A 15,433-nucleotide genomic window follows, 5' to 3' on the forward strand; every position below is an offset into this window, starting at 1 on the left:
AATTGAGGTACATTATAGTTCTTGAAAATTATACCATTATGGGAAGTTAACATTGATCTTTATTTGTACTTTAACACAAGCTTCAGCTGTCTATTTGCCACATGGAAGTCCTCTTTCCCCACATTTTGTTCTACTTTTGTAATAACCTATACTCTTAATTGATCAATGTAAAACAGTATAATCACTGAACAGTTTCTAGGTTACTACAACATTGTAAGGTGTTGCTATTTAGTTAGTTACATATCTCATGCTTACGTAAGGAGAAGTGTTACCTTAAATTAGGCTAATACTCTGACACCATATTACATGAAAGGTAATTTTGAAAATATGTTATGTGCAGCTATCTAGTTGCATGGTTCTGCTGTGCTAGAAGGACATCTCTATCCAACTGGCAGTCTCCATCGTATTCTGCTTCCCTGAACAATAGAAATCCTTGTTCTTAAACAAGGCCTCATCTGATGGGTTGCTGATAATGCAGTTGTCATCAGTGACAAAGGAGAGGTCATCCCTGTTGGAGAAGTCATTCCTGCTGCAGTAAATAATGGTTACTGCATGCACTGTCCCATTAAAATTATGGATTAGCTCATGTTGTCGTCGACATACAGTATATTACCTGTTGTGTTGTGTATCAGTGGCCATTGTGGCCATCGTACTGTCCTCATAGATCTTCAGCATGGCCTCTGTGCGGTCATCTTTTAGCTCCTTAGGACCATTTAGTCTGCGATGGTAAAGGAATCATGAATAGAGACCAAACTTCCACAAAAGTTATACAAGTACATAGTTTAACAGATATTAGTCTCTTGACTAACTCATCTTATTAGATAGTGACAACATTTAAGGAAGCATAGTAATGATCCCATGTGGTTCATCGGAGGTTGCGCTGCTTGGATACCTTGGTTCCAGTCGTTCCTTCACCTTGGCAATTGAACTAATGTAGGGGCCAATTTGCTTAGCAATAGTAGTCAGGTAACTGTTCTCCTGCTTTAGTTGCATCAGATCGTGAAGTTGAGCTGGAATCAGACCAGACACACATAATGATTATTTAACCCTGTTTGGTTTATGGTTTAGAAGAAAAAAAAAGGATCAGTTAGTTTTACCTTCATATATTTCCTGTTCATTCACAACCCTCTGATATGTTTCTTCCCAGATCTGGATGAGGAAGTAGAAATAGGAGATGAGCCTTGTCAGTGTGTGCTAGGTTACAATAAAAACACAACATCTTACCTCCTCAAATATGGCCCTCATGAGTTCCACAGAGGAGTACTCAGCAGAGATCTGTCTGTCCATCTGTATAGAGTGGTCCAGGATCTCAGCCATGGTGTCTTTCCTGATAAGTGAGTGGTGCTTGGTCAGATCTCTGTGGGTTTCCTGAACCTGGTCCTTCAGCTGTTGGATCACAGTCTGTAGCCTCTGCTCACAGAAATAAAAACACAGCAGGAATGAAAATCTCATCTGTTCTCATTCTAAATGAGATCGTAGCTATGACGTCTAGTTGGCCTCACCTTGTAGCTGTTCTCATAGTTGCAACAGTGATCGGTAAAGGGAGTGTCCCCACCCTCCGACAGGAGGACCTTGGTGCTGATGTAGCGATGGGCAGTAGGCTTCCTTACTGCTGAGGATCCCAGGGACATGTCACTGATGGCAGGGGAGTGGCAGGCCACAGACAGGGAAGATTGCAGGCTGAGTGGACCAGGGGGACATCAGGGATTTCATTGGAGCTATACATGTATCTCAAGGTGGAATAAAAAACGTATTTCAAAAGGTACAGTGCTACTTACAGACCACTGGCATTGCTTAACCCCAAACCAGACACACCACCAGTCATTGACACAGAGCGTCTTTGGCCTAGTAGCAACAGAGACTCCAGGCAGCGGGCAAACTCTGACCGATACTCTGTGTTTATCTAAACCAGAGGACAAAATAACCAAGCACAAAGTACGTATGGAGAGTAGTAAAAATACACACTATACTTATATACATGATTGATTTCTTCAGTTACAAAGTCAGTGTTGAGTACCTTGCTACTTTGTGCAGGTCTCAGTCTGTGTGGCAGCTTTACAATCTTTTTGAGACGTTCCATAAGTTGCTAGAAATGATCGAGTCTGTCAGTTAAATAAATGTATTACTAATACGCGATCCAAACTGTCAGTGTATGCATTGGACTACACTTACATAACCCATGTCTAGAAACTCAAACTTGTTGGCTGAACTTAGGAATGCAGAACAGGTGACTAGATGAACCTGTAGGTTTAAGTGACGACAAATGGTTTGTGAAAAATGGATGCTGGATGTTCAGTGCGGCACTTTCAAAGCCAGTTTAGACACATTACCTGTAGAGTAGGTAGTAGGGCGGCCAAGTGAGACAGCTGTTCTTTAAAAGCTCTTTCTTTCTCCTCATGCTGACTGTTAAAAACAGTGAAGAGTTTGAATTGCATGGATTTTACTTTCCAGACAGCTGGCATACTGTATGCCACATCAAATGACAAACATATTTTTATTTTCATTTGATCTACATCCATGCCTTTTGTATAGCCTCTGCCATGCTATTAATTGCTGTGCACATTTGATACTGGTTTTGAATGTAGAGCCATGCAGTCTTCACATAAACAACATCTGACACATGATAATTGATTTGGCTTTTATCTGTATTCTTGATCTATTCTGGCCTGTGGCCAGACAGATCTTGTATGGAATGGGGAGTAAGGATACGCCGCTAAAATGGCAAGATCTTTAAATGTGTAACAGGATACATGGGAGACAGGCAGGCACAAGATGCCCTGTATCGATGTCATACTGTACTATCGGGCTTTATTTCCTGCTTCGAGAGAACATTAGGTTGCAGTAATTTATAATTGCTAATGGAAACCATGGAATGACTAATGACGGGTACTCTCGTTTTATTCAAACAATGATAGTCTGGAACATCCAAAATAGTTTGAGGATGTTTTAAGTAATATTGTTGTAATTGTTGTATATTTCCCTATGTCTTTTATTGTATATAGATATATAGAAGTATATTTACATTTACATTTTACATTTAGTCATTTAGCAGACGCTCTTATCCAGAGCGACTTACAGTAAGTACAGGGACATTCCCCCCGAGGCAAGTAGGGTGAAGTGCCTTGCCCAAGGACACAACGTCATTTGGCACAGCGGGGAATCGATCCAGCAACCTTCTGATTACTAGCCCGACTCCCTCACCGCTCAGCCATCTGACTCCATTAATATGTAATAATGTAACTGTATTCTGCTCCATTGAATGATACTCTATGCCAGATTACTATTGCTGTTATGGAATCTATTTATTCTTACCTTTGTGCTGCTTTCAGGAGGATTTTCTTTCTCTCTGCCAATTTTTCCTTAGAATAAAAATCAGTATTAAAAATCATCCACACACTTTTAGAAAGGTTAAAAAGAGTGACCTCTTGTGGTAGAACTGAGTTGTGAAACAAAGCTGCTTCTAAATTGAAATAAACCAGGGTTCATTTTCAGTTATGTGCATTCATCAAAACAAGCCCTGGTTTCACACCTGCATGTTGTTAAAAAGAGTACTTATGGCATTCTCCTCCTCTTCCACATTGGCACGGACCTCTCCTATCATTGCCTTGAGCAGAACAATGGCCTCCCTGGCTGAGGTTTGCAGTTCCTTCACCGCCTGTAACAAACAGATTTTACAATATGAGAACATTGCGCTGCAGTCTGGCCAAGGTTGATGCAAACAACACTTGTTGGATCAAGCAAAATGTTTGTTGGCATTTCCATGCTTTATTGGAAGTTAAGTATGATAGGAAAGGCATGAAGAAAGATGGGGGAATACATGTAGCAAAGGGCCAAGGCCAGATTCGAACCCAGGACGCCGCTGTAAGGCCTCAGCCTACATGGCACGTGCACTTTTCTGGTGAGATACCTGGGCCGATCATGCTGAAATGTAATTTACCTAATTCCACAAGTTAAGAAAATGGGTTACAAATGATAACTTTGCATTAAAGGGTACACTTACTAGGACGGCCTGGTCCAGTTTTTCACAGCCTTGCATATATGCCGTTTCAATATCAATGCAGTGTGCCCTGCTTTCCCTTTATGGAAGACCGACACACACATATAGAAACATGAATGTATGGACACTACATACTGTACATACGCAGTAGTAAATAGGAAAAAGTTACACACAAATGCATCCACATACACTTGCATGTCTCTGAAACAGTTGATGCATAACATTGACTTCTTCTCTGTGGAAAACATAATGTACAGTTCCTCATGGAGGGCTATTGGAAAAAAGATACAATTCACAATGTAGAATTAGACTTTCTGGAGAACAGAACTGTAATTAAGAAGCTTCGTAACATAATCCATCTACTTTTTCGAAAACAACATATTTGTGAATAAAATGACGGGAGTTTATACTCACAGCACTTTTTGTGGGCCTCCTTTGTGCGCTTGGCCAGGGAGACAATCTCATGACGGGAGAACATCTTGGCTTTGTGGGTGCTTTCCTTACATTCTCCACACAGCGGTTGGCTACAAGTGTTGCAATAATACATGGTATCCACATCCTGTCAACACCAAAAATATATAGGATCGGTGTTCCAGATTTGAAAAGTTGAAAAGCCCTTAGACAGAAACGTTGCGTAAATGTATGTCAACACCTGTTTTTTGCACTCCAGGTCACAGTTGGAACACTGAACAGTCTCCTCACAATCCGTAGAGTTATCCACCAGGAACTTCAAAAGACGGTCCTCCGGAGGCAAAGCACTAAAGCCTTTTACACTGGACTGTTGCCTGTACATGAAAGAACATGATCATTTAAATTTCTGATGAACAATGGATGTCCTTGTACAGTGACATCCTGCATATTAGCAAGGTGCAGTGAAACAAGTGAACCTAGAAAGGCTTGTTCTATTAAATTATTATTTGGCTATATAGAGAAGGATATTGCTTTGCAGCTGTTGTACAGCTATTGTGCCATTGTTCTCAGCTTTACATCTACTATCCACTCCGATTACCAAGTATTTCCCCATCCATGGAAACGTGGCCACAAATAGCATCACACTGTTTGATGTCACTGACAAAAATAGCAACACACACTGCTAATTAAATGCTAAATGCTAATGCTAAATATAAATAAATAGGTAATTTAGGTGCTCTAAGAAAGCACATGTATAGAATCATTTGCAGCCATTAAATAAACAACGTATTTACTTACTGAAACAAGACACTGATCACCACTGTGGTTGTATGGGGAATATACATAGGTCTCTGACGCATACAACAATATCATTTGCTCAGGTCAACACAGAAGACACAGGCAGGTTCTCAAGCATAACTAATTCAAACCTGTACTAAACATATTAAAACCTAAAGTTTTGAAAAAGTCACAAAAAAAAATCAGTCATGCAGAGCAAGTTTGCCAGGAGCGAAACCCCAACCATCACTTTGTGTTGTATCATACACAGAATCACAATGTTAACAATGTCAACAAAAACTAAGATGAATCATAGGAAATTATTTACATTGATAGTAATGGACATGACACTTCAAATTGCCAAAGTAATTACAGTATTTTACAGACATAAATCATCCTCAGATGATGCTTCATTCATACAAACCTCCTATACCCCTATAACTAAATGTTTTTACTTTGGACCTATTTGACTTACCCACAGAGAGGACAACTGAGGCGTCCCTCCACCGCCCTGCCTCGCAGACAGCTGGCACAGAAGGTGTGGTAACAGTCAAGAAGACAGGGGTGTTCGTATTGCTCATGGCACAAGTGGCACACCAAAGGGTGGCAATTGGCACTGTCTGGATCATATAGGTTTTCCAAAGGGCAGAAGATTCCTCCAGACATCTGAAATACAGCATCCCTCAGAAATGGATTATCAGATACATTATGATAAGCTTCTTATTATAAGTAAGCAGCAGGTCCTGTTTCGGCCATAAAAACACCTATTTGATTCATGAACAGTGCTATACTGTGGATACAGATAATAAACATGGTACTTGAACCTTTCCATATAAATCTGTAACACAAACCAGCATATTACTTCTTTGTTATAAAAAAAGGCATAGTAAACGTCCCTTCAACAACATAAACAGTTTTGTTACAAAAAAATATACAAGTAAACCTGGTTCTTTACCTTGCAACCGTCCTGTCTTCAGTCCCAAGCAGGAATGACAGATATGCAGAGGGTCACTGACGTCAAAGCGTAGCCATGGTAGTACCCAGCAGTTACAGTGTGGTGGGGGTATGAACAAAAGTGTGTCCATAGAACAGTAAGTAAATGACAAAAGAGGCAACACCTCTCATCTGTCAACAAGTGACCAACATACTTTCCACCTCTCTAATCCCACAGGCACCCTCTGGGACATGGCAGAAACAGACCCGCTGTCCAATTCTTTTTGTCCATCAGTAGGCTAAACTGAATGATCAAATTACTATTAACTAATAATCTACACCCTACAATAATTAAATACACAAAGGTGTTAATTTATATTTAACTAAATGTGAATTTCAGCTGATTTAGTGTAATTAGTAAAGAGAATCTGCCATGTTGGAATGTATGACCAATACATACCATGTAAAGTAAAAAATAATAATAAAAAATGTCAACTTTGTTAAGAGCACAATCCAAAACCAGGGCAACATAGAATCGAGCACCGGTAAGAGGATTGCATCGATTATATCTGTATTTGACCAACCAAAATGTAGCGCACGCGCACACCGGATTCTTCCTTTCTGCAAAATTCTTCGCAATGGCTCCCGTGGTGAGTCAAATCGCTTGCTACAAATAATCCCACAATATTTGTTTTTAGTGTACATACACGAACATGACTGGTCGGAGGCAGAACCGTAAAGTCTGCGCTTTTATACCAATATGTCAAGTTTTATCAGTTACCATTGTGGACATTTTAGTTGGCTATAAGAATCTGCCAAGCGAGGCCTGCAATATTTTGGCCCTTGCTAGTGCTACCTAGCTAGCTGGAGTCCACCACGTTGTGTCTCTTGGAATTGTTTGCAAGTGGGTTCATATGCCGGGTATTATATTTTGTTAGCTAGCTAGGGTTTATTTCGATAGCGTGTTGCTGAGTTACGAAAGCATTATTGGGATCTATAACCTAACTGATGAAAAATCTTCGTCTTGATCGGCCAGGCTAGCCGACTTTCTGGCTAACGGTAGCTAATTCAAGGTAGCTAACTCAAGTTAGCTACATGTGTCCTTTCCCAGCTTGTAACGCTAGACGAGTAGTAGCAGTAAGGAAGTGGGTAGACCATCTGGAGTGCTGGCACTTGAATGCGTAAACTGTTCTGAGGCCATACATCAGTATGTATACCATAATCAACATGTCTTGCAACAGTAGATTTCAGATGTCTATTTGATTTTTTTTCAGAAGAAGCAGACCACTAAAGGTGGCAAGAAGAAGAAGCAGGTCCTGAAGTTTACATTGGACTGCACCCACCCTGTTGAAGATGGCATCATGGACGCAGCCAACTTCGTCAGTAACTCTTAATATTCTAGAAGTTTTGTAATTACTACAAATTAGTTATTTTAATAAGTCTCGTTTAGAAACTAAAATGTGTACAATAGCAATGTGATGCAAGACCATTCCTAGTTTATTGGGGTGTGATGAAGGCTATTGACATTATCCTTGATGGTGAAGTCTTGCATTTAGTCATTTAGCAGACGCTCTTATGCAGAGCGACTCCCAGTAAGTACAGGGACATTACCCCGAGGCAAGGTGAAGTGCCTTGCCCAAAGACACAACGTCATGTGGCTCGGCCGAGAATCGAACCGGCAACCTTCTGAAAATAGCCCAATTAACTAAACCGCCAAAGAGTAACATCAGGAAATCAAATTTTATTAGGATAGTGCGTTCTTGATGTGGCTTGACAATGCTGAATCTACTGTAAATATTTGGTTTGTTCTCTACAGGAGCAGTTTCTTCAGGAGCGCATCAAGGTGAATGGAAAAGCTGGAAATCTCGGTGGAGGTGTGGTGTCCATTGACAGGAGCAAGAGCAAGATCACAGTTTCATCTGAGGTTCCTTTCTCCAAGAGGTAATTTAATATTTTTTATTATGCATCAGTGTATTGGTTTCCCCACTGAAGAAATTAAAAGAATAAATGAACATGGGGATGCCCATAGTCTGTTTTGATTCCTTCTGCATTAATACAGCTATAACACCTGTGGGTTTCAAGGGGTCCTTGTTTTTTCTTTTTAAACTTTAACCAGAATATTTATGTACACTGAACAACCACTACTACAAATCAACATTTGGAGTGATAGATCCAGTAGTTTACATCCTTTTGTCTGGATTCAAAGTTGACTGCCCTGTCTTGTGTATTTTTTGTTGTTGTTGGGCAAATTGATTCATAGCACCACTGAGATGACAGGAATAGGTCTAGGACCCATCTGACAGTCATTTGTTGTTCATTGACAGATACCTGAAGTATCTGACAAAGAAGTATCTGAAGAAGAACAACCTTCGTGACTGGCTGCGTGTTGTTGCCAACACTAAGGAGAGTTACGAACTCCGTTACTTCCAGATTAACCAGGATGAAGAGGAGGAGGAAGATGAGGATTAAACTTTTGTACATTCAATTAAATTCACAATAATACTACTTGTCTTTTGGCGTTTAATTGTGATATTAATTTGTGTCCAGGGTTATGAAATGCTTGACCTTGAGCACAATTTAAATGCTTTTCGCAAATACAACAGAATTGATACAAGTTTATCTTCATTACATTTTTTTAATGCTATGGTTACGATTCTAATCTTAATTATCAGGCTCTTGTTTAGACTTTTACATGAATGTGGACAGAAGAATGAACACACAATCACCAATTTACATGACTTTATTTATAATTTCCATGAAAAAGGTTTTGAAATTTAAAACAAGTGGGGTTTTTGACCCTGAGACAAACCACAATACCAAATTAATGCAATACAGATTGGCCAAATTTTAGAAAAATCTTTAAAACCAGGGTACACACTTTCATACCCTGTTGAGCAATTTATGACCACCGGATGTGCAACATTTAAATCCTCAATCTGCTAAATTTAATTCCTGCCTAGTGCTAAATCTGAATCGTATAACTGCATTTAACAAGTCCCTCAGGTTAATCTAATGACACTGACAAAAAGGCAAGAATCAAATCTAGCACATTGTGGCCAATAAGTTACATGTGAACCCGATTTAAACAAAACAGATCAAAATTTAAGGAATGTAACAGAATTCAACAAGTGGAGCCTATTGACTTGCCAAATAGTCTCCAATCCTGATTGTGTCTTTCTTACAGCACAGACACATTAATACTGCCACCGACCTTATTAACAAAGACTCCAACAAATCTAACATTGGTCTTTGGGAACAAAAAGAAATATAAATTCCATATCCTGAAAAAACATTAAAAGGCACAGATATGGAGTGTTGGTCTTTGAGGCATCTCCTAACTAGGAAATGACTTGCCCCAGAGTGGGACTGACTTGATGTAGCACCCATTATTGTGAGGGGGAGAACATGAGGAAGAAAAAAAAAAGGTACAAGCATGTAAATGGAGTGAATGCGTCAACAGACCTCCATGGGGAATCCAAGAAGGGGGGTGGGGTGGTAGCACTGTGGGAAGTAGTAAGTGCTTGGTAGAATCTGCAGCAGACTCCCTCCTCAGCTGTGGGATGTCCAATGACGATTCTGTGAGCTGAACAAGCACCATCAATGCAGATGAGCCGTCAGTGCATCTCAGTCTGTTGAGCTTTCTCAGATTAATCTTCCAAAACAGTGTAGACACGATTTGAGGCATGTGCAGTACATACCCATGACTCGTCATAACCTCCCCCATTCCCCAAACATCCCAGTACTATCCCATCATGACATACACAGGTGACCAAGAAGCCAGATGCATTCTGTTTAGCATCAGAAGCCTCTCAGAAGTGGAATCAAATTAAAAAAAGGTGAGAGGTCATGAGCTGGTGCCTTATCAGAGTGTGCGGGGATTGTACTCTGGAAGCTTCTTGAGTTTCTCCTGTTCCTGCTGGCTGTCCTGTCTGGCAATGACCAGGGAGTGGGCATATCCCATCACCACCTGAAACCCATTACAAATCATGCTCAAAATAGGATAAGAGGTGTTGTGCATGTCCAATATGCAAAAAGTATTAGTTTCATAAAATATTTCTCCCAAGTAGCTGTTGCATACCTGTTCAGCGTAAATCCCATCCATGGTTTTCACCTCTTGGGCAGTGGTGGAAGACTTGGGTTTATTGTCTCCATATCCCTGCAAGAGACAAACTGGTCAAAATGTATTGCTGATACACAGAAAAACACACAGAAAAACATTTGGGACTGAAATAATTTTTTATAGGGATTACCAGTGCAGAAAAAAAACCTACCAGTTCACCAAAAGTAGGAGATGGACCCCAGCTGATGGTACTCTCATCTGCAGCAATTATAATACTGCTCTTCCTAAAATAAAGTACATTCATTCAAACTCCTTTGTGGCACCGCTAAGCAAGTACAGTTTTAGTTTGTATCCCTGTTATGAGCCATGAGTGGTCACAAAGTAGTGGTAGCACCATCACTTACCCACACGCCAGATTGCGGATCTTCCAGCCACATAGGTCCTGTACAGACTTGGGGTACATCGTTGACTCCCTTGAAGTATTTGTGACCCCCCAGAAAAACAGTCCTCCTGCATGCAAAATGTCTACGTCAGCCAACAACGCAGCGGTATGTGAAGATGTGTGGCGCATGTTTGAATGGCCTACTTACCCATTTCATTGACTGCAAAGGAGCACTGGTAGCCAGTGTAGATTTGGGAAGCCCCACGTCCAGGGAAGTCAAAGAGCTTTACCAGTCTTGGCACCATCTCGTCCTTCTGCTCAGTGTGTCCCAAGCGGCCGTAGCCACCAAAGCCCCAGGAGAACACTCTCTTCTGGGAGTCTAGCACCAGCTGCACATAACATTCACAGTCAATATTAAGAACTACAGCACAGATGCTGCCATCTGGAAGCTCATTAATTAAACAGAGCAATGTCTTACATTTTGCAGTAATTATTTAAAAATGGAGGTGGACAGACAAATTAGTCTTCCCATACATATACGCTCAGCTTAGTTTAGTAGGTGATATTGGACTTCTGTTCTATATTGACAAATTTCTAAATTTTAATTTCACATGAAGGCTCAATAAGGGACTAAAACTGACTTCCTTACCGTGTGATTCCCTCCACAAGCTACATCTCGCACTACCACGTTGGGCACTGGCATCACCTGACCGTCCTTGGTCTTTTCAATGAAGATTGCGACACGACGTGGGATAAGCTCACAGTCAAACTCAATTCGCTGGGCACGAGCAATGAACTTCCCATCAGAGTTGTGTCCTTTGAAGGGGCAGACATGGTGAACATTTGTAACACTCAGATGTGAGGTGTCCAGATGGTATTTTGAATAGTGAGACGTCCTAGCTTGATGGAACATACCTAGCTGGCCATATTCTGGGCAACCAAATGAGTAGAGGTTCCCTTTGCAGTCCACCACCATGCTGAACTCTGCTCCACATGCCACTTTGACCAGGGGCTGTCCATTATACTGGATCTAAGAGAGGACAGGGAAAAGCTTAGAGCCTTAAAAAGGCCATTGTTCATTTGTACTAATGTGTAGAAGATGCAGGTATAGCTTACTGTTGCTGGGCTGAGGACTGCATCCGTCTGGTTTCCCTGGCCAAGCTGGCCCAGTTTGTTCTCTCCAAATGAGTATGCAATACCGTTTTCTGAGGAAAACAGACAGGGTTAATCACAGGTTTCAGTCCTGAGTTCAAGACTAAGGCCCAGGATACAATCTCATGTCAAATGCCAACCTGTCAATGCCATGGTGTGGTTCCGTCCACAGGCGGCAGCCACCACCACCTCTTCTCCCAGGGCCTCGATCAGCTTTGGGGCTTCCAGGCGCTTTGTGTCCCCATGACCCAGCTGACCCTTCTCATTACGCCCTGAAAAGAACCAGATAGAAGACACTCAGCAATCGATGGGTAAATGGTCTCAAATTGAACTTTGCTAGGAACTGCAGTGATGTTTGTCCTCACCCCAGCTCCAAAGCTTGCCCTCAGTGGTGATGAGGAGGCTGTGGGCAGCGCAGGGCCCAGACACCACACAGCTGACCTGCACGTCATTCAGACAGCCATAGCGGTGTGGGCCCCACAAGTTCTGGCCTAGGTTCCTATACGCCACTGACAGGCACACAGGAAAAACAAGCACACTTCAATACAGCTGTGAAGTCAACAATTGATCACCAAGTGGAGTATAAATAATGCAAGCCTTGTTGATCATCTATTGCTTGGACATCTGGCGCTGACAGTACGCCATCTAGTCAGTCTTAAAAGACAAATCTGTACCGCTTAGTTGAAATCAATTTATATGGGCTAAACACTGAAACAAGTGTAGTGTCACAACATTAAGACTGCAGCCCATACAGAAGAGAGATGCTTTTTGTGAACACAACGTATCTATGCAGCTGCTGCTTCTACCAGTGCGCCCAACCCCCAGTCTCAACACTACGCCAGCCTATCACTGAGTGCCCGTGTAGCCAGTCTCTATGGCCTTGCCATACCCTGAAGCATGAAAGGAATCCCAGCAGGGGGTGGGATTAGACATGCATACATTTGAATATACATTAGATTAGAATGGGCATGGGTTTTAATCGCCAGGGCTGTGCTCACATGGTCTAAAATCTATAGAACCTGCAAACAAGGAGTGTAAATTATTAGGCTCAAGATGTGCCAGGATGAGCCTCAGAAAAGAATCAACTAAAAAGCAAAAGGTGTTTAAAACAGTCAACATGTAACAGCAAAATAACTGCACTGGTATCATTTGTTTTCCCAATCACTAAGGTCAGCAACACACAGAATTCAGTCATATTTTCAAGTCTGGAATGCATTTGTCCTAATCAATCAAATTATGTTGAATTTGAAATATGCTATTTTAATAATTGTTGCACAAATAACTACAGATAAACCAACTCTAGACAGGAAGGGAGGGAGGCCCTGTAAGTGAACAATTTAACACTGACTCAGTTTGATCACCGACTACGTATCCACAGTCTAGCGTTCACCCCTCCTAGTCCATTGGCGAAAAGAGGAACTGTAAACTGAATCTCACCACTCTAGATCAAGTCAATTTAATCGTATATACAAAGCCTGTATACAAAGTATATGTATGAGGGGGTGTTCAGAGAAAGGACAAGGTCATACCTTGTTGTTTTGGCACCTCCTTCCTTCCAATCAGATCCCAGTTGGTGGCCCCGAAAATTAGAAGTTGGCCTTTGACTTTGGGACACTCAAGTTTCTACAAAAATAACACAATGTTGCTGTCATTATAGACCTGTTGCAATTTCAATGTCGTATATCTGATGTACTAGTGATAAAATACTTTGCATATGCAATGCCCATAAATAAACCATGCAGAGCAGGGCAACAACTGGTACCCTTTCTTCTATCATAGAATTTCTCTCAGGACACTTACTATTTTTTCCTTTATGTCATCAGCTACAGTTACTGGCTGAAGGCCTGACTTGGTGGCAGGCTTGCCAGGTTTCTTATTATTCTCCTGCTCAAAATCATCAAACTCATCATCACTGCTGAAATCTCTCTCTTTTCTTTTGCTCCCTCCTCTCTTCCTCTTCAATCCACCATTACCAGAGACCTCTGTCACCTTCTTCCTTGGCATTTTGGTAGAGGTCTGAATAAATAAATAAAAATAACACAAGTTAATGTCTTTAGCCATTCTCATTCAAATCAGTTTCTAGAGTGCTTTGTCACAAATAAGGAAGGTGGGTAATAAAAACATTAACAGTGCATCAATATATTGGGTTTGTTTTTCAGGAAGGCCTTTCACTCACAAAATGAACAATCAACTTTAAGTTTCTGTGAATAAGGTCGGAACGCCACCAAACTTGTAGCGAGATACCTAGTGCAAGTAGTCTATATTAGCAATGTAAGGCAAAATAATAGCTAGCAAATGAAGTTATCTAGGTGACATTAACAAATCTTCAAACTAGTCAGAGGATAATATGTTTGACGAGCAAAAATGCCAGTTACAACAAGCTAGCTACAAATCAGTATCACATCCATCTACGCTAGTACTACCGCTAGCTAGCTTGTTTCTTTGTTGTATTGGGCAACTGTGGATATCGTTTACCAGCAACATCGACAGCAGCTAGCTAACTGGCTAATTTGGAAAATGCCAACACGTTTATTGGGTCTTAAAAATATAGCTAGTTTACATAGTAAGCACAACATACAATGTCAACGAAATAACCCGTTACACCCCCAAATGATCAATTGGGAAGCGTTAGCTAGGTAGATATACATGTATTAATCAACTACAGTAACGGGAATGCTAGCTAGCTAACACAGCCGGTTTCTAAACAAAGACACAAACCTTGGCTACAATGTACCGATAAAAAACTTTTTTTATCTTTCTCAAACTGTGCTGGGAGGTTTAAAATGAAGTAAAAAAATACCCCCCTTTGCGTATTAACCCTCGACAGTTAACGATTACCTAAATATTTTAGCTTACTAATTAGTAACCTCGCAAAACGATTTCCTGATTCTGCAGCTCCTCTCGTGCCTGTCCGTCTTCCTCGTTTTTTGATTGATTTGGAACAAAAGAATCTGCAGTCTCCTCGATCAAACCACGTGGGTTCTGCCTCCTTACATTAATGAGACCTCTGTTACAGCTACGTTAGCCAAACAAATATGGCTGAAGTTTCAACTAACAAATGTACACTTGAGTCTAGATTTAACCCTGATAAAGTAAATAAACTAGCTATCAAAATGCAACAGCCAAAACTTTGTACATTTTTATTTTACCTGCGGTGGATAAGTCCGGGTTGGTTCCGAAAGCCTGAGCTATGTGCTTGTTTCACAACACCACTCTGTATTTTGTTAAAATGGTCTGTCGATTTTACATGATTGTGAAGAGCGGTAACGTATAGCCTAAATAACGAACCAACTCAGAAACTAAAGAAAACTACAACAGAAGGGATTTTGCGACTCTTTAAGTACAACCAACAAACTTAATATATCGCCCTCTTGTGCCTGGGATGAATTTTGAGTTTGCTTTGTCCGAGCCCTGCTGTAACAACAAGCTAGTTGAGATGCAATCGCGCTTTGCTAGTCTAAACTGCATTTGGACGCAATTAGATTCACTCCATGCCTTACGTTATTGTAGGCTATTGTTTTAAGATCTTGCCGCTAATAACACACCTAATTGGTGTTGCAATTATTTGGATGGACATTTGTTTAGAAAATATTACATGCCATCAAATGTATTCTGATTTGTAATTATGGTGTTAGTTTGTCAGTGGGTTCCTTTTTCTACATTTCTCTCCCCGTTATCCCAGATCAATGTAAACCTTCAGGATTCCCACAGCTCTGATTGG

The 15,433-nt window shown here is 40.9% G+C and overlaps 3 protein-coding genes across 13 annotated transcripts; 1 reads left to right on the forward strand and 2 right to left on the reverse strand.

Moving 5' to 3' along the window:
• Nucleotides 1–36: 36 nt before the first annotated feature.
• Nucleotides 37–6,232, reverse strand: rnf207b (ring finger protein 207b). 7 transcript variants are annotated; one of them, XM_084680875.1, is made up of 18 exons: nucleotides 6,141–6,232; nucleotides 5,661–5,851; nucleotides 4,650–4,782; nucleotides 4,412–4,556; nucleotides 4,187–4,268; nucleotides 4,001–4,076; nucleotides 3,590–3,655; nucleotides 3,313–3,359; nucleotides 2,331–2,403; nucleotides 2,173–2,241; nucleotides 2,018–2,086; nucleotides 1,779–1,903; nucleotides 1,503–1,680; nucleotides 1,225–1,410; nucleotides 1,098–1,149; nucleotides 893–1,010; nucleotides 614–718; nucleotides 37–529 (listed from the first exon to the last, which is right to left on the reverse strand). In XM_084680875.1, exons 2-18 carry the CDS (start codon nucleotides 5,849–5,851, stop codon nucleotides 367–369), a joined length of 1,878 nt encoding a protein of 625 aa, XP_084537001.1. In that variant the 5' UTR covers nucleotides 6,141–6,232; the 3' UTR covers nucleotides 37–366. The 7 variants fall into 7 exon arrangements, with proteins under 7 accessions (XP_084537001.1, XP_084537000.1, XP_084536999.1 ...); XM_084680874.1 differs by having other exon boundaries at nucleotides 37–508; nucleotides 3,530–3,655; XM_084680873.1 differs by having other exon boundaries at nucleotides 37–526; nucleotides 3,530–3,655.
• A 448-nt stretch (nucleotides 6,233–6,680) lies between these two features.
• LOC146252216 (large ribosomal subunit protein eL22) lies at nucleotides 6,681–8,623 on the forward strand. Its single transcript, XM_084679801.1, has 4 exons — nucleotides 6,681–6,768; nucleotides 7,393–7,497; nucleotides 7,935–8,059; nucleotides 8,443–8,623. Exons 1-4 carry the CDS (start codon nucleotides 6,757–6,759, stop codon nucleotides 8,585–8,587), a joined length of 387 nt encoding a protein of 128 aa, XP_084535927.1. The 5' UTR covers nucleotides 6,681–6,756; the 3' UTR covers nucleotides 8,588–8,623.
• A 219-nt stretch (nucleotides 8,624–8,842) lies between these two features.
• rcc2 (regulator of chromosome condensation 2) lies at nucleotides 8,843–15,077 on the reverse strand. 5 transcript variants are annotated; one of them, XM_084679796.1, is made up of 13 exons: nucleotides 14,862–15,077; nucleotides 13,513–13,728; nucleotides 13,242–13,335; nucleotides 12,078–12,221; nucleotides 11,853–11,984; nucleotides 11,677–11,765; nucleotides 11,476–11,590; nucleotides 11,210–11,376; nucleotides 10,769–10,949; nucleotides 10,583–10,688; nucleotides 10,390–10,462; nucleotides 10,197–10,274; nucleotides 8,843–10,085 (listed from the first exon to the last, which is right to left on the reverse strand). In XM_084679796.1, the coding sequence occupies exons 2-13, from the start codon at nucleotides 13,714–13,716 to the stop codon at nucleotides 9,981–9,983; spliced, it is 1,488 nt and encodes a 495-aa protein (XP_084535922.1). In that variant the 5' UTR covers nucleotides 13,717–13,728; nucleotides 14,862–15,077; the 3' UTR covers nucleotides 8,843–9,980. The 5 variants fall into 5 exon arrangements, with proteins under 5 accessions (XP_084535922.1, XP_084535923.1, XP_084535924.1 ...); XM_084679797.1 differs by lacking the exon at nucleotides 14,862–15,077 and adding an exon at nucleotides 14,569–14,715; XM_084679798.1 differs by lacking the exon at nucleotides 14,862–15,077 and adding an exon at nucleotides 14,580–14,710.
• Nucleotides 15,078–15,433: the final 356 nt, after the last annotated feature.

Source organism: Hypomesus nipponensis, chromosome 18 (assembly GCF_054491055.1).
Source record: "Hypomesus nipponensis isolate SF chromosome 18, ASM5449105v1, whole genome shotgun sequence".
NCBI classification, from domain to species: Eukaryota; Metazoa; Chordata; class Actinopteri; order Osmeriformes; family Osmeridae; genus Hypomesus; species Hypomesus nipponensis.

Excerpts from the sequence above, each read along its gene's own strand:
- rnf207b (XM_084680872.1), bottom strand. The coding sequence starts at position 5,851 with ATGTCTGGAGGAATCTTCTGCCCTTTGGAAAACCTATATGATCCAGAC. Across the intron at positions 4,783-5,660 it reads CTCAGTTGTCCTCTCTGTGG|GCAACAGTCCAGTGTAAAAG; the intron begins GTAAGTCAAATA and ends TTTCATGTACAG. Across the intron at positions 1,150-1,224 it reads TGAGGGCCATATTTGAGGAG|ATCTGGGAAGAAACATATCA; the intron begins GTAAGATGTTGT and ends TTCCTCATCCAG.
- LOC146252216 (XM_084679801.1), top strand. Across the intron at positions 7,498-7,934 it reads TCATGGACGCAGCCAACTTC|GAGCAGTTTCTTCAGGAGCG; the intron begins GTCAGTAACTCT and ends TGTTCTCTACAG. Across the intron at positions 8,060-8,442 it reads GAGGTTCCTTTCTCCAAGAG|ATACCTGAAGTATCTGACAA; the intron begins GTAATTTAATAT and ends GTTCATTGACAG.
- rcc2 (XM_084679796.1), bottom strand. The coding sequence starts at position 13,716 with ATGCCAAGGAAGAAGGTGACAGAGGTCTCTGGTAATGGTGGATTGAAG. Across the intron at positions 12,222-13,241 it reads GGAGGTGCCAAAACAACAAG|TGGCGTATAGGAACCTAGGC; the intron begins GTATGACCTTGT and ends TGTGCCTGTCAG. Across the intron at positions 10,689-10,768 it reads CTTTGCAGTCAATGAAATGG|GAGGACTGTTTTTCTGGGGG; the intron begins GTAAGTAGGCCA and ends TTTTGCATGCAG.